A 25,752-nucleotide genomic window follows, 5' to 3' on the forward strand; every position below is an offset into this window, starting at 1 on the left:
GATATTATTATCTCCATTAGATTAGGAACCTGAGGTCAAGAAAAGTTTAGGGTTCATACAACTAGTAAATATCTGAGGTTGGATTTGAACCTAGATCTCTGATAGCTTAATATATTTGTAACCTAGGGTAATGTTCAGTTCTCTAGGCCCTAGCTTTCCTTTTTTTAATTTAATTTTATTTTGGTTTAATTAAAAATATAAAAAAAAATAAAAAATAAAACTCTTGTTACAAACATGTATAATCAGCAGGGAGGTAACATGTTTCATCATGAATCCTTTAGATTCAACTTGGTCATTGTGATCATCAGAATTCTTAAGTATTTCAATATTTTTCTTAAAATATTGTTTTATCTATCCTTCTCCCTATTCTGCTTACTTTATTCAGCATCAGTCAGTTCATACAAGTTTTTCTAGGTTTCTCTGAAACCTTTCCCTTCATCATATCTTAGAACATAATCGTAATCCATATCATGATTTGTCTAGCCATTCTCTAATTGATAGGCATTCTCTTATTTTTCTTATTTTTTTTCTTATTTTCTTCCACATTTTCTTATTTTTCTACCACATAAAAAAGAGTTGTTGCAAATATTTTTATACATATGGGTTGAGGCGTATGATGGCTCAGTAGATAGAATGCTAGGCCTGGAATCAGGAAGACTCATCTTTCTGAGATTAAATCTGGTTTCAGACAGTAACTATGTGACTCTGGGCAAAACACTTACCCCTCAGTTTACTTATCTATAAAATGAACTGGAAAAGGAGATAGCAAAGTACTCCAGTATCTCAGCCAAGAAAACATCAAATGTGGTCAATGAAGAGTCAGACACCTCTGAACATATGGTTCTTTTTTTTTTCCTTTTTCTGATCTCTGAAATATAGAGCTAGTAGTAGTGGTTCTCTCTGGGCCATAATCAATGTTTTAAAGTATTACTGAATCTCATAATTGGAAGGAATCTCTGAGAATATATTGTTCAACTTTTGTTTTTTCCATTGTCCTCTCTCTCTGGATGCAGATGGCTCTTTCCATCACAAGTCCATTGGAATTGGCTTGAATCACCTCATTGTTGAAAAGATCTGTCCATCAGAATTGATCATCACATAATTTTGTTGCTGTGTACAATGTTCTCTTGATTCTATTCACTTCACTTAGCATTAGTTCATGCCAAGTCTTTCCAGGCTTCTCTGGAATCAGCCTGCTCATTATTTCTTTAAGAACAATAATATTCTATTATGTTCACAAACCATAATTTAATTGGCCATTCCTTGATTCCCTACTCAATTTCCAGTTGGAGGTTGATTTTTTTAAAATGTAAATGTAATTTATATTTATTACTGTTTAATATTCTATAGTCTTTTTGGCTATTCATCCCATTTTGTCATTTTGTCATTTGCACATTGGACCATCTATGCCTTTATTCTAATGATTGACAAAATTCTTGATTAGTATAGGGCCTTGAAGCTATCTACTAGAAACTCTTTTGAAATTTATATCAAACCATTAATAATTACTCATTAGATTCAGCCCATTAAAAAAGTTTTCTACCTTCCTAACTAAACAGTTGTTGATCCTACAATTTTATGTATGAATAGCATTATAGAATTTTGATGGATGGTCTACTAAAAATCTATGTAAACAATCTACAGCATTCCCCTGACCTATCAGTCTGATAACATTAGCAGAATAGGAAATGAAGTTAGTTTGGTATGACTATTCTTGAATTTTTTCTTCCTTTTTTTTAAAAAAAGATTTCTACTCTTTATATACTATCCAGAAAAACTATGTCTGTAAATATTGTTTTAAATCAAAGCTGTATGCATTTGATTTGGTATATATGTGCTCATGACACTACTTTAATGTTAGAGCTTTACCAGAAATGTAAAACATTCTTCATTGTCTTCAACCATGGTTGTAATTTTTTTTTTTAATGCAATTTAGTTTTTTAATGCATTTTGATAAATTTAGTATCATTCATGATTTTTAGCATTTTTTCCTCAATAGTATTTTATTTTTCCAACTACATTCAAAGATGATTTTCAATATTTATTCTTGAAAGATTTTGAGTTCCAAATTTACTTCTCCCTCTCTTAACTCAACCTTCTCGAGACAGCAACCAGTCTGATATGGTTTATATATACTTTAGCATATTCTAAGACAGTATTTTTGTAATACCAAAACAATGTAGCCAAAATATATAGTTTCATATCTATAATATGCTTTTCATTTCTATAATTTGGTGATTCTATAATTATTTAACAATGTCTTGTATATAGTAAGTGCTTAATAAGTGCTTATTGGTTCATTGATTGGTTAATTTTAAGATGAGCTACTGATAGTTCCTTCAAGCAATATTTATTTGAATTTTTTATTTTATGAAAAATGAGATTATCTAGGGGCAACTAGGCACAGTGGATAGAGCACTGGCCTAGAGCCATCAAAACCTGAATTCAAATCCAAACTTAAACACATACTCTAGATATATAATCCAGGGAAAGTTACTTATCCTCTATTTGCCTCAGTTTCCTCAACTGTAAAATGGGGTTAATAATAGTACTGACCTCTCAGGACTGTTGTGTGGATCAATTTTGATACTATTTGTAAAACACTCAGCACAATGCCTATCACATAATAAGCATCATATAAATGTTAGCCATTATTATTATTATTATTATTATTATTATTATTATTATTATTATGTATTTCATTGATTTAGTCATTGGGATTGATCCCATTAATGTTAAACTTTGAAGCCTAACTTTTCCCAAACTAATAGAGTAACACTTAGTTCAGAAAAATAAAGTTAACATTGAATATCTTAAATAATCTTCAAGTGTCAGTGGACCACTAGAAAGAACTGTTTATTCCTAGAAAATTGTTATTTGCTGGTTACAAAAATTTTAATTTTTTTCTAGAAGGCTTAAACACATACATTTTATTTTTGTAAATAAAATCATTAATCCATTTATAGAATATAATGTTTTTAAACATATCTGTGAATTTCTATAAATAAGAGACTTCATATATTTTGTTCTTGTGCTACTCTATGCTTTTCTCATTTTGAAAGTGGTCTTGGTATTGTCTCAAAATAACATGATCCTTTTTATTTGTGTTATTGTATGCCATACAATGACCAAAAATGGAAAAATAGATGCTATAACAAGAGTAATGATATATTTTAATGATCACTGAATCCAGTTTTTTTTTAACCTATGGGATATTTTTTTTTGGTAAAGTGAAGTAAATGATCTCTAAGGTCTGTTATAACTTTGTAGGCTGAGTAAAGGTTATTTCATTTATTTTATTTCTATTCTCAGCCTCTGGAACAGAATTGGCACATAGTAGATGCTTAATTGCTTATTGATGATTGATTAGTATATGTATATTCTCCTCCATCATAGCTTTCTGAAGTATATAATTTAATAATTTGAAATTACTTTGGGTAGTATGATTGAAAAACAAAAATAATCAATCTAATTAGTACTTAGCATTTTTCCACACCCTTTTCAATAAGGAGAAACAAATTAGTAGGCCATATTATATTTAATAGAAAATTAAAACCAGAAATTTTTATTGTCCTTTTCATATAGCATGGACATTTATCAGGAAACTACATGATATCACAGAAAGGTCAGCATAATAAAAAATCAAAAAATAAAGATTATGACGAGTATAGTAACTACAGCGATGACAACTTTGATAACTACAATCAGGAAACAGAAGAAGATTTTGCTGATCAGCTTAAACAATACAGACAAGCTAAAGAAACCTCAAACCCTGCTTTAGGATCACCATATCATAAAGAATCAGGGAAAAAACAGGGAATGAAAGGAGTTCAGCCAGGTAAGTACAAAAGTGAAACAAAATCTGTCAAAAGTAGTTTTTAATAACAGAATTAAGGAGTCAGGTCTTGGACTTGATCCAAATATAAATTCCAATGCCAGAGATATAATGAGACAGTAGTTTTGGGTGATTTTCTAGTTAGGAGATGGCCTTAATATAGTTTTTTTAATATGGATAATTAAGCTTAATGCTACTAGTTTATCTTTTTTCTTACTATATATCAATAAATTAATGTATCACATCATTTATCTTTTATGTGACTATATTGTTCATTGATGAAGTATGAAATGACTATATAATATGAAACAGGAGATTTTTGGACCCTTGAATGATATTGGAAGAGTTTTTTTGTTCCAAACCCAAATTTAATTAGTATAAGGAACTCATGGTGAGAAAACTCCCCATAGTTATGTAGATTTACAACTATTCTGAAACTTATAATCTTAGAGAGCAGTCTATAAGTAACAATTAGTCTTATTGATAAATCAGACTCTTTTTTTACCTCAATTTTATGGATTATTTCTCTTTTGTTTTGTTCTATGCTCTTTTAGCTTTGTTAACAAAAACAAAGATTTGCTGTTGTTTAACAATATCAAATGAATTGAAAAATCATTTTCTTTAAACAGTTTTTTTTAAGTTAGAAAAAAAAGGAAGAACTGATTTCCTATTTAACATTTTTCATTATCCACTTTTTTTCATGTAACAATAATGTGATACAGAAAAGTTATGTGTCAGATTCTTGTAAATGCTACTTTACATGACAGAACTTAATATTTCAGGACGAATACTAAAATTAATCTTATATAAAGAGAATCATTTTATATCATGGATTACCACCCTCTAATGTAATTGTTCTATAAATATGTTTTTGTTCATCAGCTTTTCTTGAAGGAAAAATACCCTTGTATTGTTTTTGTATATGCAACAATATAAAAAAAATAGAGAAAGCATTATAAATCACAGATTATTTGATGATTTTGGTGCTAACAAATTTGTGTGCTGTTTTTCTATTGCACTTGAAATATATATATATATGTATGTATGTATGTATATATATACATACATATACATATATGTATGTATATATATATACATACATACATATACATATATATATACATATATATATATATATATATGGTTTTTTTGTTTGTTTGTTTTTTTAGTTGAGCAAAGGAGTAAAAGTTACAGTGTTTGTCGTGGACGTGGTATGCCGAAGAAACTGAAGCGCAAAGAGCGTGGCAGAGGGAGAGGCAGTAAAGGACCTAATACTTTTTCTGGAACAGATGGCTTTCAAGAGGTAATAAAAATATGTATGTTAAAAAGAGGAGATGCTAAGTTCTTTTTTTTCTAAATGCAAAAAATGTATTAACATTTTAAGTCACACAGCAATTTAAAAGACCATAAATAAGAAGGAAATTATGTTTTATTTTAATTTTGGTTTTTATCAGGTAAAATATTATGATAGACTTCTAAATTGAAGGGGACATATCACTTCAAAATAAGTGGAATTGAGAAGCAATATGGCATGTTAGATGGAGGCCTGTCCTTTAAAACAGAAAGTCATGTGTTCAGGTCTTACCTTGACATTGACACATTCTGACTCTGGGGCTCTGGCCAGTAATTTGATCTTTCCATGCACTAAGCAGTTTTGTAAAAATATATTACAGAGGAGCTGCTGACTTGTATCGGAATAGGGAATTTCCTTACCTAGGAGTTCCATATACCAGTGAAGTCATGGGGGTTTTCTATCCTATTTATTCCTGTTCTGTATTTAAAATTAAAGTCTAAAATCCTTTATTTTTTGGTTTTGGGTTTTTTTCCCCCTTTCTCAAATACAATGACTGGAAAAGACATGCTAAAGCCTGCTGTAATGGCAGAACCTTAAGTATGGAATCTAAAAGAAAGTGTGGATCCCATTATCATCAAAGTAATAAGCTTCAAGTTAGAAAGAGTAGAAACCAGCCCTTCCAGCCCCCTTTTAGTCATATTATCCCTGAATTCACTTTTTTTTTCACTAAATTACCACTTTCAGTATTTAATTTTATTATTTTATACTATTTTAAACCAGTATTATGGCTGTGAGATAGAAGTTTAAAGGTTTTTATTTTACATTTCTCAGATTAAGAACAATTTCAGAATTTTTTTTAACATTTTACTTTTCTCTCAAATTTTTTTTTACTTTCTAGCTATCAATGAGGAAATATGTATTATTTTTGTAAATTTGTTACAGTTCCTCATAAATTCTTTGTTAGAACTTTATCCATTATATTCACCATTATATTTACTTCCCTGTTTTATTCACTATTTTTACAGTACCATTCCTTTTTATTTTTACAACATATTTTTAATTTTTTTTAAACTATGAAGAATATGAGTGGTTTAATATTCTGAAATGTGAGACTCTGGGTTTCCTTTCTAAAAGAATTATTCTGGTCATGTGAAGGAATGAATTAAAACCCAACATTTGACAGAATCTTTTAGTCATTGTGGAATAATGTAAAAAGTACTTGGACTTGGAGTTAAAAGATTGGATTTGAAATTGTTGTGCTATTTACTTCCTGCATGTCCTTGAGCAAGTTAGTTAAACTTTCTCTTAGATTCCTTTTCTGTAAAATGAGCATTAAGTTCCCTTAGAGTTCTAAGTCTTCAAGCCTGTGCGAGTATAGAACTAAGATCTATATTTTGGTCTAAATATATAAGTAGTCTAAATATATAAGTAGTTATATCTATAAGTGGTCTAAATATATAAGTAGTTTCATATTCAAAATTCAAAAACTCCAGTGTCTTTACACTCAAGCCTGAGAGACTAATATGAAGTCTTTTGAATTCCCTGAGTAAAAATATATATTTTAGTTAGGAGTAGTAAAGAGCATCGGATTATTTTAAAACTCATTATAAAAGTATTTGGAAGGTCAATATTGTTGGGGGGGAGGGTGATTTCCAGTAAATATATGCCTTTGTCATGGTACTGCCATCTCCTGGTAAATTAAGGAATTAAATATAACTTTAAAGTTAGAGCAAAATTTGATCAAATAGTTATTGAGCCCTTACTATCAATTATATCAACACCTTTATTCATATTTTCATTCTTGTTATAAATTGAACCAGAAGACACAACCAATACTAAGTAAATGGAAACATTTTTCAATGACTTCCCTTCTAAAGGCAAATGAAGAAGTTGGAAGAGTTGGTTTAACAGTAATTCAAAAACATATTCAACACTGGTCATTGTTTATGATGAGCATAAACAAACAACTATTAAGGTAATTACAGTCATATGTACCAATGTCCATTTTAGAGATAAAGTAAAGAAATTAAACGTGGAATTTTACAAATTCCTCCACATACCAAGTTACATTTATTAACACTTAGTAACTTCAAGATGTAAGTGAGCACAAGGAATTACAGCAAAAGCTTCATTGAAAAATAAGATTCTGGATCAAAGAGTATTAGAGATCAAAGGATTATAACCTATCAAAAAGCTTTACACTTAAACATTATGAATATTTTAACTAGCTACCAGAACACCAAATGACATTAACCAGATCGTTAAATAAGAAGCAGCTGGTTGTAAGTGAAACCATTATTTCAGAATATCTCCCTTAAAACCATCTTCTAATTGGAGCAAAAGGACATATTAGAAGAAAATTTAAACAATGAAAAGGTACTGTGTATGATAACAGTAGCTCCAGTCCAATCTCTTTATACAAGTAACAGATTCTTAAAAATGAAAAAAGAAAAAAATCTAAAAATATTGTTTCTAATTAGCTTTTTCTGAAGAACTTTACCTTATGTGGCATATGAAATAGTTGCTACAAGAAAAGAGCCAAAAAAAACCCCAAAACTACCTTAGCCTGAAAAAGCACTTAATCTTTTTGCTTATTAGAGAGATATAACAAACAAGGGCATATATATCTCTTTTCTACTACTCTCTTTACAAATCTTTTAATTGTCACATCTAATAATCTGTTCTTGGTCTCAATCTTATTTGACTTTTCTGTAGCATTTAACACTATTGATCTCTCATCTTAGATTCCTTCTTCTATCTTGTCTTTATGACTCTATTTTCTCTTACTTTTCTTCCTATCTGATAACTTCTTAACTTCCTCATTTGAATTATCATCTATATAAACATCCCCAACTGTGGTCGTACCCATAAAGCTTTGTCTTTAGCACTCTTTTATTCTTTCTACAGTTGATGTCATCAACACACAGATTTATTATAACTATGAAGATAATGCCTAGATCTTCATATTGAATATTACCTTCTCCTAAACTCTAGGCCTGCATTGCCAACTACCTATAGGATATTTTTACCTCAATGTCCTGAAGGCATATCAAATTTGCCATCTCCAAAACTGATTACCTTCCTGCCCCTGAGCCTACTTCTCTTCCTAACTTCCCTGTTACTGGCATAGACGCTACCATCTACTTACCCAAGTTTGTAACCTTGGGAGCCATTCTCAACTCCTTATTCTAACTTTCCCTATTCAATCAATTGCCAAATAATAACAATGACATTTGAAAAAATGAAGTTGGGAAGAGAAAATAGACCAAACCGAGTACATTGACCAAGAATATATTAATTCCGGATGCAATAAAATTTTAAAGATACTCATGGATTAATTTTCAAGATAACTCAAAGAAGAGAAGATTCCAAAAGAATTGAAAAGATTATAGCTTTAAAAATATCTAGAAGACATCAGTAACTACTGACTCCATACCTGCTTTTTCATCTCTATAAAATGAGAGTGGTATTTGAAAACATTGCATATCTTATTGATGAAAACATAAGAAGGAAACAGGCAAGTTTGGAAGTAATAGTTTTATAGCAAAAAAAGTTAACTGACTGAAAAGTGTAACTACAATGTATTTTTGAGGATGAAGATAATATTTGACAAGAAAACGAGGGCTTTTCTCAGCAATGTGCCTCTTGTGTATATATCTGAACTATGCAATACTTCATGATGAACATAACTTGAGAAATAACTTTGTTCAGTGGTCATTTGAATATTTTATCAATTGGTAGACATTTAAATGTCTTTTATTTTCTTGATGTTGTACAAAAGTATATTAAATATGAAGAGATATGTTTTCTCCATGTCATGAATGATGTACTATGCAGTCATTTTATTAATAACTTATTTATTAAAATCTTAAGATCTAAAAAAGACTTTACTTACAACAATCCTGAAAGATATTCTGGTATTATTACATATAGGTGAGGAAACTGAATCAGTGATGGCAGATACCCATGATAACATAAATAACTAATAAGTGTCAAAACTAAAGTCATACCCTCCAAGTTCAATTCTAGCATTTTATGTTACCCAGTCTTAACAAAAATATTTTTCCTATTCATAGATAACATCCTTCTAATTTCATTGATTTCCCTAAATGCTACAAATCCCTCCCCAAGTAAATTCACAATGTAATTAGCCTATAGAATTAGCCTTCTATATTGGAAAAATACATCTTGCTTATATTGATATAAACAAACATTTTATCAACCATATATGTGTGTGCGTATGTATGTAGGTATGTGTGTGTAACTATATAGATATGACTAGTGCTACAGTACTATAATGAGCTGGGAGAAGGAGTTGACAGAGTTAATTTTAGTAACTTTCAGTCCCAAGTTGTTCAGTGTCTCATAAGTCCATCTCCAACTATATTCTCTGAACAGTTCTGTATTACTGTATGCCATAAAACAATAGGATCTCAAAAATAAAATCTCTATACTGCAAATAATCATAGAAATATAGATAATGAGTATTAGTTGGCTTTCAAGTATATTGTTGAAATGCTCAAGAAATAATAACATTTATATTTAAGGTTTGCAAAGTGTTTTACAAATATTTTCATTTGATTCTCACTATAACCTTTTAAGGCAGGTGCTATTCTGTCTCATTTTACTAATAAGGAAACTAAATTAGTGGTTAGAGGGAGGTAAGAGATATTATTTTGCTTATTTTATAGATGAGGAAACTGAAGCAGATAGGTTAAATCACTTGCTTAAGGTCCCACAACTAGTACATATCAGAGGCTGGATATGAACTCAAGTTTATATGATTACAAGTTCAGCATTCTCTCCATGTTGTCACCTACCTGCCTCTAATAGTTTGAGTCAAGTCAGTCAATAAATCTTTACTATGTGCCAGACATTGTGTAAAGCACAAAGAAAATGTGATGTGTCATATTGATTTTCAAAAGATAATTAAGGAGGCAGCTAGGTGGCACAGTGAATAAAGTACTAGCCCTAAAGTCAGGAGGACCTGAGTTCAAATTTGACCTAAGACTTCCTAGCTATGTGACTTAACACTTCCTAGCTATGTGACTCTGGGCAAGTCACTTAACCCTAACTGCCTCAGCAAATAATAATAATAATTATTATTATTATTAAAAGAATAAGAGGCAAGAACTACACTAGTTGAGTAGATGGAGTATTCCAAAAGGTCAAATAGAATAAGAACGTATGAAGTAGTTTCAGAATGTATTGATGAGAAAAATACCAATATTAATAAGATCACCAACCTATCAAATTACTTCCTTAAAATAGAGTTCTTGATATTAACTCTATTAAAATTAACCAAATTACAAGAGACTTCTTTCTCTCTTAATTAAATGTAGTCAGAATTTCCCATATTGATGATTTTTGTTTCACTATAGTAAAGAACTGTTATAAATATTGAACTTTTTAAATGAAAGTTTAATAAGTGAACATGTCTTTTATAGATTTAAATAGATTTTTTTTTAATTATAGGACGGTAAACCTGTTAAAAAATGGGTGAATATGAGTCAAGAGTTCATAAACCAGCACACAGTAGAACACAAAGGAAAACAGATTTGTAAATATTTTCTTGAGGGAAGATGTATTAAGGTAAAGATTTCATTTTAAAATACTTATATTTCTGTTTGAATTTCTATATAACTATTAAATTTTAAAAGTCTTTTTCTTGCCAATCTTTCATTTTATTATAAGAAATGTTTTCTGTTAAGGAATTTTTAGTAGCAATTGTATTGTTGCAGTAAAACTAATTAACCTTTCACAATGCTAAACCTTATATAATTTGCAAAAAGTAAAGGTAAAGCAGTTTATAAAATTTAGTTTTATAAATTGCCATCTATTCTTTTTTGATATTTTAACTAGTTTTTTTAGTATTAGTAACTCTTGATTATTGTAATATTGTTAAGATTTTATTATAATGTCACAATTAAGTTATTCAATTTTCAGATATTTTTTTCTCTTGAATAACAGGGAGACCAGTGCAAATTTGATCATGATGCAGAGTTGGAGAAAAAAAAGGAAATCTGCAAATTTTACATACAAGGATATTGCACCAAAGGAGAGAATTGCATCTATATGCATAATATCCTTTATTGAAAAGAAAAAACTAAAAGATTAAGAATGGTAGGGATGAATGAGGAGCAGAGGAAAGATCGTCTTTAAAAAAAAAAAGTAATTGAATATAGTTAATAATGGTTTGATTCTAGGTTTGGGAAGCATATGCTACATAAACTATTTAATGCCTTTATATTTAATTGAATATTTTGAATTTCATAAATATTATTGATTAGAAGGAAAAAAAGGAGTTCTTTCAGAGAGAAATCTAATAAAGACTTTTTAGCTCTAAATCTCTGATCCAGTGAATCCTTTCTATTTAAAATGATCAAGGTAAAGTTCTGATGGAAGTTTTCTATTTGTACCAAGAAAAATTGTCCTAACATTTGTTATGTAACTTTATAACATATTGAATCCATTTAGCTTTTCCATAAATTATAGAAATGTATTGAAAACTTTTTTTCACATGTAAGAAGCTTTATATTATTATAGAAAATGACACTTTTGCATCTAATCTGTGTTCAATTTAAAAAGGCATTTTTCTAGTCATACCAGAATAAAATGGATGTTAAAGAAAAATATTAGAAATCATATTTTGCAAGTTTTTTTATTAGTTAATGATTGTGAAAGCTATTTCAATGAATGTTATAGTCATAACTATTGTATTTTTATATATAATTATAGTTATAAATCATGAAGTAGCCAACAAAATCTTACAGAAATGTGTTTTCTAATAGTTTTTATTAGAAATACAGAAACATCTAAATTCTGAGTTAAATATTACTTCTAGATAAAATATATATTTAGTTGTCTTTTTTTAAAAAAAAAATACTTAAACTGAGGAAGCTTTAAAATATAAGATCAAATTCTGTTTTTATCACTTAATTATCTGTGTGACCTTGACCAAATTGTTAACTTTTCATTCTTAAACTCCTTATATCAAACAACAAAATAATAACTTTCCTATCTATCTGGTCATTCTGAGAATTAAACAAGAAAAATAAACAAATAATTCAAAACGGTACCCAGTTGGATATATGTGGTATTATAATTTCAGAAAAATCAATACAAAGGAATAAGAAGTCTCCTTTAATCAGTGAAATGTAATATTGTAGTAAAACTGTGCAAAATACAAGTTGTAAAAAATATCATAGGAAGACTTTAACTTTATTTCTTCCTTAATACAATTTTTACATGAATTTCCTTGCAAATTTTATCATACGGGAGCAAAATGTTATCAAGGAGATAAGTGTAAATTTTCCCATTCTCCTCTCACTAAAGAAACAAAAGAACTTCTGGACAAAGTAAGTAGTATGTACACACTATAATTCTTGGAATATACTAAAAAATTGATTTGACTGAAATTCTTGATTTTTAAGCAACATATTTTTCTATAAAGAAAGTGATTTATTAGTCAAACAGCATTGTTAAGAATCTACTGCTTTCTGTACAGAGAAATTAACAAATGTTAACAGCACAAATGTATAGTTTTAATTCTAGGGAAAAGTATTTTGGTTAAAATTGTAATTTCTCTGTTTAGATAGGTGAATGAATTCACCTTTTTTTTTTTAAATTTCTTTCTTTCTTTCTTTTTTTTTTTTTTGCTTAGCTAATTCACATTATTTGCTAATTTGACCCATATTTCTGTAGAGCATTTTTTGTTATTTATTATTATTTATTTAATCTTCTTTTATTTACTCTCTATTATATACCTAGAAGTATCTATTCTCTGTACCTACTTAAGACATTCCCACCAATCCCATGCTCCATATCCCCACAAATTGCCTCCTATTTGCTGAGCTTCCTCTCACCTTTTTATAGCTTCATCTTTCCTTTTCTCCTTTCCTTCGGTTTCTGAAGAAGCAGTCCTCCTCCTTGCCAAGGCCATCTTTAACTTGTGCCCTTAATCCTCCTGCTTCTCATCTTTAGGAGCTTTGCCATAAATGATTCCCTCCTTTTTCATCTTCAGTCTCTTTTTAAACACTAGCTCCTTCCTTAAAACATACCCCAGTATCTCTCATCTTAAAATAAAAAAAACAGCTTCCATTTCACCTTACCAAAACTATCATCTTAAATTTCTTTTCCCTTTCACTGATATATATTTTTATCTCTAAATAGATTTCTTAGTTGTTAAATCCAGTGGACTTTTCTCAATTTTCATTCTCGACCTCTCTGCACCCTTCAATACTGTTGTTCACTCTTTCACTTTAAGTTTTCAGGATGCCACTTTCCCGTTTTTTTTCCTACCTATCTGATCCGTCCCTTTTAGTCTCCTTTGCTAAATCCTCATTTAATTCATACCATCTAACCATAAATTCCCATAGGACTTAGTCCTAGGCCCTTTTCTTTTCTCCTTCTATACAACTTTATTTGATAATCTCATTTCATGTCTTTAATTGCTGAAGATTCTCAGATCTACCTATCCTGTCCCAATTTCTAATTTCATATCTCTGTTTCTCAAACATCTCAAACTGAATTTCAGTAGACATCTTAAGCTGAATATGTCCAGAATCAAATATATTATCCTCTTCTCTAAACCTTCCCTTCCTCCTACCTTTTCTATTACTGTAGATTCTCATGCTTACTACCTAGGTATCATTCTGGATTCCTCTCACCCCCTCATAGTCAAGCTGTTTCCAAAGCCTGTTGATTTCACCTTTTTAGTGTCTCAAATATGCTGCCTTTCCTTTTCTGACTTTGCTACCATTCTACTACAGACCCTCATCACCTCATGTAGAGGCTATTTAATATCTACTGATGGTCTGCCTGTTTCAAATCTTATACCACTTTAATCTATCCTCCTATTCAGCGACCAAAGTGATTTTCCTAAAAAACACAACTCTGACCATGTCACCTTCCTCCTCAGTTATCTCCAGTAACTCCCTACTGCTTCCAGGATCAAATACAGAGTCCTTTGCTTGGCATTCAGAGCTCTTTGTAACCTTGCTTCATCCTACTTTTTTATTCTTCTTCTTACACCTTATTCATTGCCATGTTCTCTTTGATCCAGTAACTCTGGTCTCTTGGATATTCTACCAACAAAACACTCACTCCTCTCTGGGCAATTTTTTCTGGTTGTCTCTCATCCCCAAAATACCCTCCCTCCTCAGCTCTGCCTACTGTCTTCCCTGACTTCTTTTAAATTTCAGCTAAAACAATTTCTGCAGGAAGACTTTCTCAGCTTCCCTGTGTTAATAATTTTCTATTTATCCTGTAGATATCTTGCTCTCTATATATTTGCTTATTGTCTCTTCCATTGAATTATGAGCTTTCCCATTGGATCAAGGGCAGAAATTATCTTTTGCCTCTTTCTGTATCCCCAGTGTTTAGCATAATACCTGCACATAGTAGGGTCTTAATAAATAATACATGTTTATTTATTGGTGGTTTCATGGGAAAAGACTATATGTATTGCCTCCACATTCTGCTTCTGATTCTATTGCTTTTTGGAAATTCCTCCCTCAGAAGCTACTAATGGCCACTTAACTACTTTTCTATTTTCATCCCCCTGACCTCTACCATTTTCTGACAGTTAAACATAATTTTTTTTCAGAATCCTCTTTCCTCCATTGGCTTCCATACCATTGATTTCTTCCTACCTTTCTGACCATTCATTCTTATTTCTTCTCCTTTTTCTAAATCATTGTTTATTTCCGAGTGTGAAACACCCCCTACACAATTGTTCTTTCCCTCCACATGACCTTTTGCTTAATGATCTCACTCACTCCCATAGGTTATCATCTTTACACAAATGATTTCCAAATATCTCTGTCCAACTATGATCTATTCCCAACCTTAATCACAGAACATTTTCTCTTACATTTCCCTATGACATTTCAAAAACAAAACTTTTTTTTCCTTCCCATATGTCCACTCCACCTCCAAATTATTTCTTTTGAAGATTAATATCCTCCTGATTATCTAGTCTTCTGACAGAGTAATCCTAAAGTCTCCTAATTGGTTTTCCTGATTTCAGTCTCTAATTCATTATCCACAAAGTTGCCAGAATAATTTTTCTAATATACAGGTTTGACTATGTCATTAACCTCTATTCAAAAAATCTCCATGATTTCTAACGGCCTTTAAAATAAAGTAATAGATTCCTCATCCTGGATTTTAAGTATCTCTATAATCTGGCTTTTTAACTTTCTTTTCCATTCTTATTTTATATCACTTTCTTTCACCTATATTCTAACTAAACTACCATTTCCCTGAACTTGACATTCTCTCTTCTCCCTTTGTATTTTTGCTTAGGATTATTCTCATCCCTGAAATGTACTTCCTCTTTTCTCTATCTTTTAGAATCATTAAATATCTTAAATGATTAAGCTGATTAAACACATTTAGTTGTCACTTTTCATGGAAGTATTTTATCATCCCCTAGTTGTGTTCTTTTATTCATTAAATAATTTTGTATTTATTTATCTATGTGTATATCAAATTCCCCCAGTAGAATATAAGTTCCATAAGGTAAAAGAGTCTCTTTTTCATCATTTTATTCCCAGAATGCCTTGCACAGAATAGGTATGCAATGAATATTTGTTCAGTTAAATTCAACTGAATTTGGTCCAAATTTATTATGTTTTCATTGATAGTTTAATAAAAACTCTAGATTGTTTTAAGAGAATTCTTGTAAATTAAATTGTTTATTTTTCCAGGAAAATTCTTTTAAGAGAGAATTGGAAATTTTCAGTTCTTCAGTTCTTCATTTAAATTTCATAATGTCAAACATTGTATATCTTAAGATATGATGTGCATTATAGTCCTCAACCCTCTGGTGCATACAAAATTAATTATTTATTCTGGAAACATGATTTAAAGAATTGCCATCATTATTACTGGTTTTGTGTCAATGTTAACTTTATTATCTGCAAAATTAAAATAATTGGATATCTGCTACTATTTCATTGATTGAGGGGAAATATTTATATGTGTGCATTATTGCCATTATCATTACTTAAAGTTCCATTGGATTGTGTATCTATTAGGTATTTAGTGAAAAAGATCCAACATTTTTAGATGATTAGAGAGCTAGAGGTCTAAATAAGGTCATGTTTCCGAGACTTAAAAACAAACTGAAATAGACAGGAATTAATCAATAATATTTGTATATCATTTCTGTCAATATATTTTAAGTACCTACAGTGAACAAGATATTGTTCTACATAATTGGAGTACCTTGATAAATATAGCATAACCCCTGCTCTCAAATTTCTTACAATACAGTTGTATAAAAAGAAAGTACACAAATAAATGTAGTACCATGGTAAGCAACATAAATTCAAAGCCCATATAAAATACTATAAGAAATTTCAGGAAGGAACAGAGATAGGGAAGTCAACAAAAGCTTCAAAGAAGCATCTAACTTGAGTCTTGAAGAAAGGAAAGGACTTTAACATATACTACAAAACAGTGGAAATGAAAGTGAGAAGAATAAGAGTAGAGGAGGGCAGAATAACCCTTATTGGTTGGCATATAAATGATATAAAGAATGACAATATGAGATAAGACTGGGTAATTTTGAACTAGATTGTGGAGGGCATTAGATTCTAGTATCAGGAGTTTATATTTTATTAATTAAGACAGTAGGAAGCATGGAAAATTTTTATTAGAGATGGCAATGAATAAGATGTAAGAAGAAGACTAAAAAGGTAGGATGAAGCAAGGAATTTGTTTTCATGGTAGATTCATTTACCCAGAAATAATAAGGTAATTTTCTTTTAGGTACTAAATACTGAAGAGGAACCACAAAATGAAGATGAAAGAGAATTGGAAGAACTCAGAAGACGTGGCATTGCTCCTCTTCCTAAACCACCTCCAGGAGTTGGCCTTTTGCCAACCCCACCAGAGCATTTTTCATTTTCAGAATCAGAAGATAATTTTCAAGCAGATCTTCCTGATGAATTTAAGAAAATTCCATCTCTCTTTGAAATAGTTGTAAAACCTACTGTGGATTTAGCACACAAGATTGGGAAGAAGTAAGTCAGAATTCCAATCATAGCAAGATTCTTTAGTTTCAAACAAAGATCTGATTCTTATATAAAACAAAACCTCTTTCTCTCCTCTCCATATGATACCTATACTTAATAGTTAATTAAATAAATGTTATATAGTTAGTTGCTACTTTTGTTTTTTTTTTTTTTTCATTTTAATGAATGTTTTTTTTCCTTTTGTTTTCAGCCTTGATTTTGTTTTGTCTAGTCTTTCCTACACCATTTCTCCTGTGATTTGTATGTAGAAGTGCTAACTTGGAAGATAACAGACGTTTTAAAAGAGATGAAACCTCTTTTTCATGAAATTGCAAATGTGCCTTTCCAAGATCTGACAATATGAAGGGTGGCTTTTCTTTTACCTTTTCTTCAACCTTCCCCATTTCAGGACATCATCTGAGTCTAGCACCTTGCCAAAATCTAAATTTTTTTCTGTCACCATTATTTATACTTCTCCAATGTGATACCAGAAAAGAGTTTGAGGTCACCCTTAAAAGTTATAATACTCAAGAAGTATACCAGGCTCTGAGAGTTACAATTGTTAATCATTGCTTCAGAGACCTAAACTTGGAGTCAAAGAATTTAGAGTCACATATCAGCTCTCAAGCAAGCCACCTAATCTCTCTTGAATTTCAGTTTCTTCATTTCCAAAATTACTATGCTATTTTGATTATCTGGCTACTGATGTTATATAGCATTTAGAACTGAAAGAGATCTTAGAGATCATCTGAGTCCAACATCCTGATTGTACATTTAACATCTCTGGAACCTAGAAAGGTTATAATTTTGCCAGTTACACACAGGAAATAAGTAGGAGGACTAGAATTTGAACCAAAGTCCTCTGATTGTTACAGAATTGTAAGGAAAGTACTTTGTAAAATATTGCTTAATTGTGGATAATTTTTATTATTTTCATCTAACCAGCAATCTTTTTCTTCCATGATATTCTCAAAATATTTCTAAGCTTCAATAGCCTCAAAATAACCATTGAGGCTAGTGCCTAAATTTCTTTGTGTAATGAGAAGTTTTTATTCAATTATTATCAGGATTGGGAAAAGGGTCAACCTTGGATTTGCCAAATTTCCTGCATTAGTCTCTATGATATTTTTTAAAAGATCATAGATAATTTCCTTCCCTTTGGGAACTGTTTCATAAGTTTAACATTTTCAAAAGGTAATAAAGGAATCAGCTGTTAGCTACCTTTGATCTTACATGCCCTAATAATTGGCTCTGTGGCATTCAGGAATTACTAAATGCTCCCATTTTCCTCTTCTCCAGACTGCTTCTGAAGAAATAGAGGGAAGATTAAACAACAGTGGATCCCAAAGTACCATGTACATTGCTGTTCTTTTGGACCAAAACATGTGACTACTTAAACCAATAGATAGCAATTATTATAACTGAACATATCAAACATACTTATAACTACTAAGCTTATCCCATATTCTTTAATTATTAATATGAATTTACTGTTAATCCATCTCAATGAATTCAAGAAATACCAGAATGATAGGTTGGCTATTTGATAATGTGAACAACCAGTGAAATTCCTCATCTCCTTGTTTATTCTATAACCCAAATGAGAGATGTAAAGAATAATTAATTAATAACTATAGAGCTTCTCATTATCAGGAGATAACCCCTGAAAGGCTTAAAAAATATAATGTGGATAAAATTATATTTTACTGATAAAAACAACTGAGGGTGAAAGAAGTTAAACTATTTGCCTAACATAAAGTAGATAAATAAAGACTTAATTAAGTTGTAACTCCTAACCCAGTGCTTTTTCTGTTATACCAAAATGCCTTCCCCAAAGGATCATGAATTATTTAAACTTTGTATCTCTTCTGCATAGTGGCATTGATATTAAATTAAATTGAAGAGACTCTACCAATTTTGCACATTATAAAAGATATCTAGTATTTCTTCCGTTTTTGAAACATTATTGCTGAAGGTTGAATAGTATGCTTAATTAGCATCAGTAATGTTTGACTAAAAGAAATGACCAAATGTTTTGATTTCCTGAAATATCTTAAAGAAAATAAAGAACCAACTTGAAATGTCCCCAATTTTGGCTCAAAATCTTAATGGGAAAAAAATGAGATTAAGAGAATAATTTTAGCCCTTTTGTACTAATTGTGATTCTATTTTTAGAATAATTATGTATTAAGTTTGACTATGTGATGGTATATTTCTATAAAAAATTAGTGGAGATGTCCTCTGTATCACCACCACTAAATTATTTTTTTGGTAGGAAGAGATACAGTAAGAATGAGGAGAACTAAAAAAATGTTATATTTTAGTGGATATAATGCAAGATTTGGAATTATGAAAACTGGGGCTTAAATTTCAACTTTGAAAATCATATGACCATAGGCAGGTCACTTAACATTTCAAAGTCCATTTTAAACTTTGTAAAAATGAGAATAACACCTTGTAAATGCCTATTTTACTGAGTTATTGTGAGGCTCAAATGGAAAAATATATGTGGGATAATTTATAAACTTCCCAGTGTTATTATTAGTATAATTATAATAAACATTGTCATATCTCTCTTCAGGATATCACCTATGGGTAAATAAGGAAGACCTTTTTTAAAAATTTCACAGACATCAGAGGCAAATTTGATACTAAATTAGTAATAGAGAATTTGTTTTATACTGCATTGTTCACTGGAGAAAATATTAAGAAAAAATGCTATAATTTTCATATTATGATAAGCAATGTAATATATACATTGATGGTATATTACAGTACAAACCAGGAAAAATAACTTTTGAAAACATTTAGAATTAATCAAATTGTGGAATAACATTGGTAAGCAAGACAGAACTAAACCAAGAATAAGGAAGCAACATTATCACTAGGAACTGAGAAAAGTAGAAATAAGAAACACAATACAAAAAAATTATGTAAAATGTTAAGTAAAATTAATACTTTAAAAAACTTAATAGGTAATATTTACAGTTTTTGTCTTTGGTAGAAAGCAATTACAAATATTCATTTAGATATTTACATTTTTTCTCAAAATTTAAGTTAAGAAAAACATTAAAATATTTTCTTTTTACAGGCCACCAGCATTTTATAACAGTGCCTCACCACCAGGACCACAGTTTCAGGGAAACAACTCACATCCTCAGAATATGTACAATTCAGGGTCAAGTCCAAGTCCTGGTCCTAACATGTCTCAGGGACACAATGGTCCTGCAATGCATCCAGGTTCTCCTGGACACCACCAATGTACAGGTCCTCCTGGTCCACCAATGCCACACAGCCCACCATTGCAACCTGGCCCACCTGGATTTTTAGGGTCTCATAATCAAGCTGGAGGACCCATTCAACCAGGCCCACCTTTGACACCACCTGGGATGAGCGGTTCCTATAACTCTATAGGAGTCCAGGGACATATGATGAACATCGCTATGGAAAATCACTGTTCTTCAGGTCCATCTTACCAGCAAGGTCCCAGTGAAATGCAGCTCAATGCCAACTATGAATCCTTACAAAACCCAGCTGAATTCTATGATAATTATTATTCACATCAAGCTGTACATAATTTTCAGGCAGCCAATAACTCCGGCGGTAAGTTTATTTTTGAAATTCTGTGCTTGGTTCCTTATTTATCATTTCAAGATAATTTTGCAAATGTGATGCTGAATAATAAATAAGTTGTATCCTTAAGAACAATTTTAGATAGAAATATATAGCAAAAATTTGATTTTTGTAAAGTCAATTATATGGTTTTGTAGCATGTATCAGAGAACTATTGCATAAATTTAGGGGAGAACAATCAAGCTTTTTATTGCTTACTTTCAGCAGTGACTTAGTTATATACATGGGAGGTCTTATCAGTGAAGTATCAGCAGAACAATAGAATAGGACAAATATGGCACATTCTATTTATTCTACATATTTTGTACAGTTGCACCAGAAAAATGAAAATTATTTTAAAATATATTTGTGCAGCTTGTAAACACTTGAGAATTATGAATATAATAAATTGTCATCTTCTTGGTGTGTGCAGAAGAATTAAATACTTAAGTATTTCTTGACTAGGTAATATTTCTTGGGAAATAAATTACATTGAAAATTATTTTTAACAGTAAAGGCCTGTCAGTAAATGAAGACATCACAGTCAAAACGCAGTTTAACGTTTTTATTTCAAATTTTGGCAAAATTAATGTTTTATTATTTAAATTAATTTTTAATTGAATGATGAATAGTGAAATTTGAATAATTCATGAATGGGAAAATAAACATTTTTCTGACACTTGGATTAATTATTCTTATGACAAAAATTTATTTCAATATCTCACAGAATTATAAATCTAAGACAAGAAGAAATCTTTGAGATTATCTGGTTTTTGATAGTTGAGGGAGAGTGAAGCACAAAGGGATTTAAGCTACTTGCCTAAGTTCATAAAAGCAATTAATAACAGAGCTGCGGTTTGCACCTAAGTCATACTCCAAACATAGTGCCTTTTCCACTATATTTTCTTCAAAATGACTTTTGCTTCATTTGATTGTGGACATCGGGTATTCTTCATTAATATTATTAGAATTAGTTAATATTATTAGAATTTAAGTGTTGATTGAGATAAAATAGATGAAATGTCAAATATATCATCTAACACTGTTACTTTGATGGTAAGGCAATGAAAATATATTCTAAAATATGATTCAGATGTTTAAAATGAAAGAGACCAAAGTTCATAGGCTGCTCAGAAGTACCATGTTTGTCTTCATGAAGAGAGTCAACAAATGCAAAATATATTGAGCACTCTGGAGCATCAATAAAACAGTGAAATTTACCATGTCTTATAAATGATAGAAAAAAGATTGGTTTCTATCAATTATGAGTTATTTCAAAATCAGTTATATATGTGATATCTCACCACATATAATTATTATATTATAATTAGAACAAAATAAAAATCAATTCCAGATTTGAAGAAAGGGTTAAAAAAAATGAAGACTGCAAATAAATAACACAACAACCTGACTTCCTGACACAAGACATTGATACTGAAAAATGAGAAATGGAAAAAGACAAGGATAATTAGTCAGCTAGCATTTATTAAGTATATTTTATGTAAGAGGCACTGTGCAAAGTGCCAGAATACAAAGAAAGCTAAAAACAAACAAGATAGTCCCAGCTCTTAAGAAAATTCAGTTTAATGAGGGAAACATAATGCAGACATGATATATACATACATACATACATATGTACATATATATATAAACACACCCACATATATATGATAAATATGTAACAATCATATAACAATATATAATAGATATAATATAAATCTATCATGTAATGTGATAATATATAATTAATATATTAGATATAATAACATATAAATATTTTATGTTATATCCAAGACCTTGGATATGATCTGGTCAAAAAGAGTACAATGGGATTTTTTTTCTTGGTTGGATATTTGGAGGGTTTTAGAACTGTGACATTATCAATATGGGAAAGTCTTCTCCGCAGCTGAAGGTGAATGATCTATTTGCCACTTAGAATAAGGCAATAAGACATTAAGTAACTTGCCCATGATTACTCCAGTACTGTATGCTAGATGCAAAACTTCAACCCCATTTTTCTTGATGCCATAACTTTTTGTTTAGATTGTAAGTACTTTGAATACAAAGAATATCTTTTACCTCTTTTTGTATCCCCAAAGCATAGTGCCTGAAACATGTTCTTAGTAATTGTTTGTTGATAGATATGTATCACAGATGAACTTTTACTCCCTTATACACAGAAACTATGATTCTCTTAGTATGATTTTAAATAGCATTAACTTTCTTGGTTTCTGAATATATTGAGTTAAATAGTCCATTAAAATCCTTCTCTCTTTTTAAAAAAATATCTTAGCCAAACCTGTTCCATTTTGTATTAGCATAATCTAAATCTAAAACATTATATTTATTCTAATTAAATTTCATACTTTTTCAATTTAAACTACTATTTGTCTGTAGAGATTTTTTTTAATTCTGAACTTATAATCCATTGTTAATTATCCCTCCCAACATTGAGTAATCTGCAAATTTAACAAGTACATTTTCTATGCTGCTTTCCCTTGTCGATAATTAAAAAAAAAAAAAAAAACCATGTGAATTTGATTACCTTTAGAGAGAGAGAGACAGAGACAGATAGACACACACACACACACACACACACATACACACACACACACACAATTTGACTTAGTAAAACAACATGCTGTCTTAAAATCTCTTCCAATAAGGGATCTATAATGCTTGTATTAACTAAAATCTTATAAGTTTCCTTGCTGAATATAACCACAGAAATAACTCTTCTATAATCCACTTGTTAATAACATCAAGCAAGGTAGAAAGATATGTCATGAAGCTATATCACCAAAGGTCTAAGCACTATCACAAAAAATATGTTATCCAGACCATGGGCCTGTTGTCCAATAACTAGCACACATCCAGGACAGGCACTGCAAATAAACAGTGATAAACAGATAAATAATTCACAAATGAATTGAAGAAGAAAATAGGCTGAATTTTATTTAGGAATTTATACAATAATTTTAATAATCCCAAGCTTTTTCCTGCCCCCCAAAGAATATCTTTTTCAACACTTTTTTTTAACATGATGTTGTATGTTTGTGAATCTTAGGACATCACAATATCCTAAGTATGAAAATTATTTGTAATACAAAAAGGCAATGTAGAGATGCATGATTTGTTTAAATAGGCTACAGTATAATTCCACTAATGACCTGTTCACAACACATAGGAAATGTATAATTGTAAAATAATCATGTATTTATAAGTATGAGACCTTAGACATCAGAGAGAGTAAGCAACTCACGCAAGGTCACAATCAAATAATAAATTTAGCATCAGGTTCTGTGCAAAAGACAGTCTCTGTCCTCAAGAAGCTTACAGCCTAATGAGGAAGACAATATTCAGATAAATATAAACAAAGCAAGTTATATACAGAATAAATGGGAATTAATTAACAGAGGGAAGACACCAGAATTAAGAGAGATTAAATAAGGCTCTAGTAAAAATTGAGATTTTAGTTGAGACTTAAAGGAAGTCAAAAAAGTCAGTGAGTAGAAATGAGAAGGAAGAGCATTACAGACATGAGGAGAACAGCAAGGAAAAAAAAATTCCCCAGAGATGGAGTGTTTTGTTGGTGGAACAGCCAAGAGTCCAGTGTCACTGGGAGAGTAGGCATAAAGAAAAGGTAAAAGGGGCTTTGTTATGAAGGGGTTTGAATGTCACACAGATAACTTTGTATTTGATACTGGAGGCAATAAGGACCCACTAGAATTTTTTGAGTTGTGGGTTGACATGTTCAGACTTGCATCTTAGGAAATTTACTTTGACAGCTAAATGGAAGGTAGATAGACTGAGGTAGACATACCCTTCAGCAAAGTATTCCAATAATCAAAAGAACTTTTACTAGAATGAGGTTTGTGTCAAAGTAGAGAAATGGACATATTCAAGAGATGTTGCAAATGTGAAATCAAAGGGCCTTGGCATTACATTGACATGGGCCTGTGAGAGCAAGTAGGAGACCAGAATGATTCTTGAGTTGTAAAGCTACAGGACTGGGACAAAGCTAGTGAGTGTCTAAGTCAGGATTTGAACATGGGATTTTCTTGACACTAAGTCCAATATTCTATTCACTCATAGGGATACTCATATAGTAAGGGATAACAGATAAAGTTCAATTATAGAACCAACAAAATGTAAAATAACCTATAAAAAGGCCCACAACATATTAGATAGAATCTTTAGGGAGAACACTAATAAGAATTGTCCAGAATGAGAAGTCGTACATGACTTTGGGTCAGAATTGACAGTAGAACAAGTAGCCAAGTTGATAAGATCACTCATCTACATAGATTGGTGATGTATGTTCTATTTCCATTTGATTTGATAACTTTTAGGAAGCAGGGAGAGAACAAGCATTAAGCACCTACTATGTGCCAAATGCAATGCTCAATATTTTACAAATATTATATCATTCGATCCTCACAAAGTGCTGAGAGATAAAGGATATTGTTATCTCATTTATCATAGAAGAGACTGAGGCAGGCAGAGGGTAAGTGACTTGCCTAGGGTCACATGGCTGGTGAGTATCTGGGATCATATATGAACTCAGATTTTCTGACTTGAGGCCTAACATTCTATCCACTGCTACTTAGCTGCCTCCAGAACAATGCTTGTATACTTGAGCATTTGATTGTCACAAAATAGTCATTCAGCATTTAATAGTACTTTATTCAGAACAATCCAAAAAGGTAAGAATAAGGCTGACATTTTGGGCTTGTGATTTACTGCATCTGTCTTCTGCTGCCACAAACTCAGTGCTTCTCAAGGTTACCTTACCAAGCCCTATTTACCTTTAAGTATAACTGCCACAAATGGTGGCAACCAACATTGGCCGTGGTGTTAGTGAAGGAGTCCTGGGAATAGTACTGGGTAGCATTCAATAGCACTGGGCCCATTAAGTAAAGAAATGTATAAATCCATTCCTTTCATTCCTAAGAGAGACTAAAGGGAATGAAATGAGGAAATGAATG

At 30.7% G+C, this 25,752-nt stretch overlaps 1 protein-coding gene across 3 annotated transcripts in view; it reads left to right on the plus strand.

Moving 5' to 3' along the window:
* Positions 1 to 25,752, plus strand: part of ZC3H6 (zinc finger CCCH-type containing 6) — a 68,687-nt gene that overhangs the window by 37,556 nt on the left and 5,379 nt on the right. For all 3 annotated transcript variants that reach the window (XM_074287692.1, XM_074287694.1, XM_074287693.1), the window contains exons 4-10: positions 3,586 to 3,838; positions 5,005 to 5,138; positions 10,605 to 10,721; positions 11,100 to 11,211; positions 12,378 to 12,487; positions 16,908 to 17,161; positions 20,244 to 20,755. In XM_074287692.1, coding sequence (XP_074143793.1) covers positions 3,586 to 3,838; positions 5,005 to 5,138; positions 10,605 to 10,721; positions 11,100 to 11,211; positions 12,378 to 12,487; positions 16,908 to 17,161; positions 20,244 to 20,755 — 1,492 coding nt within the window. The remainder of the gene's footprint in view (positions 1 to 3,585; positions 3,839 to 5,004; positions 5,139 to 10,604; positions 10,722 to 11,099; positions 11,212 to 12,377; positions 12,488 to 16,907; positions 17,162 to 20,243; positions 20,756 to 25,752) is intronic.

This window comes from Sminthopsis crassicaudata, chromosome 2, assembly GCF_048593235.1.
Source record: "Sminthopsis crassicaudata isolate SCR6 chromosome 2, ASM4859323v1, whole genome shotgun sequence".
Taxonomy (NCBI): Eukaryota; Metazoa; Chordata; class Mammalia; order Dasyuromorphia; family Dasyuridae; genus Sminthopsis; species Sminthopsis crassicaudata.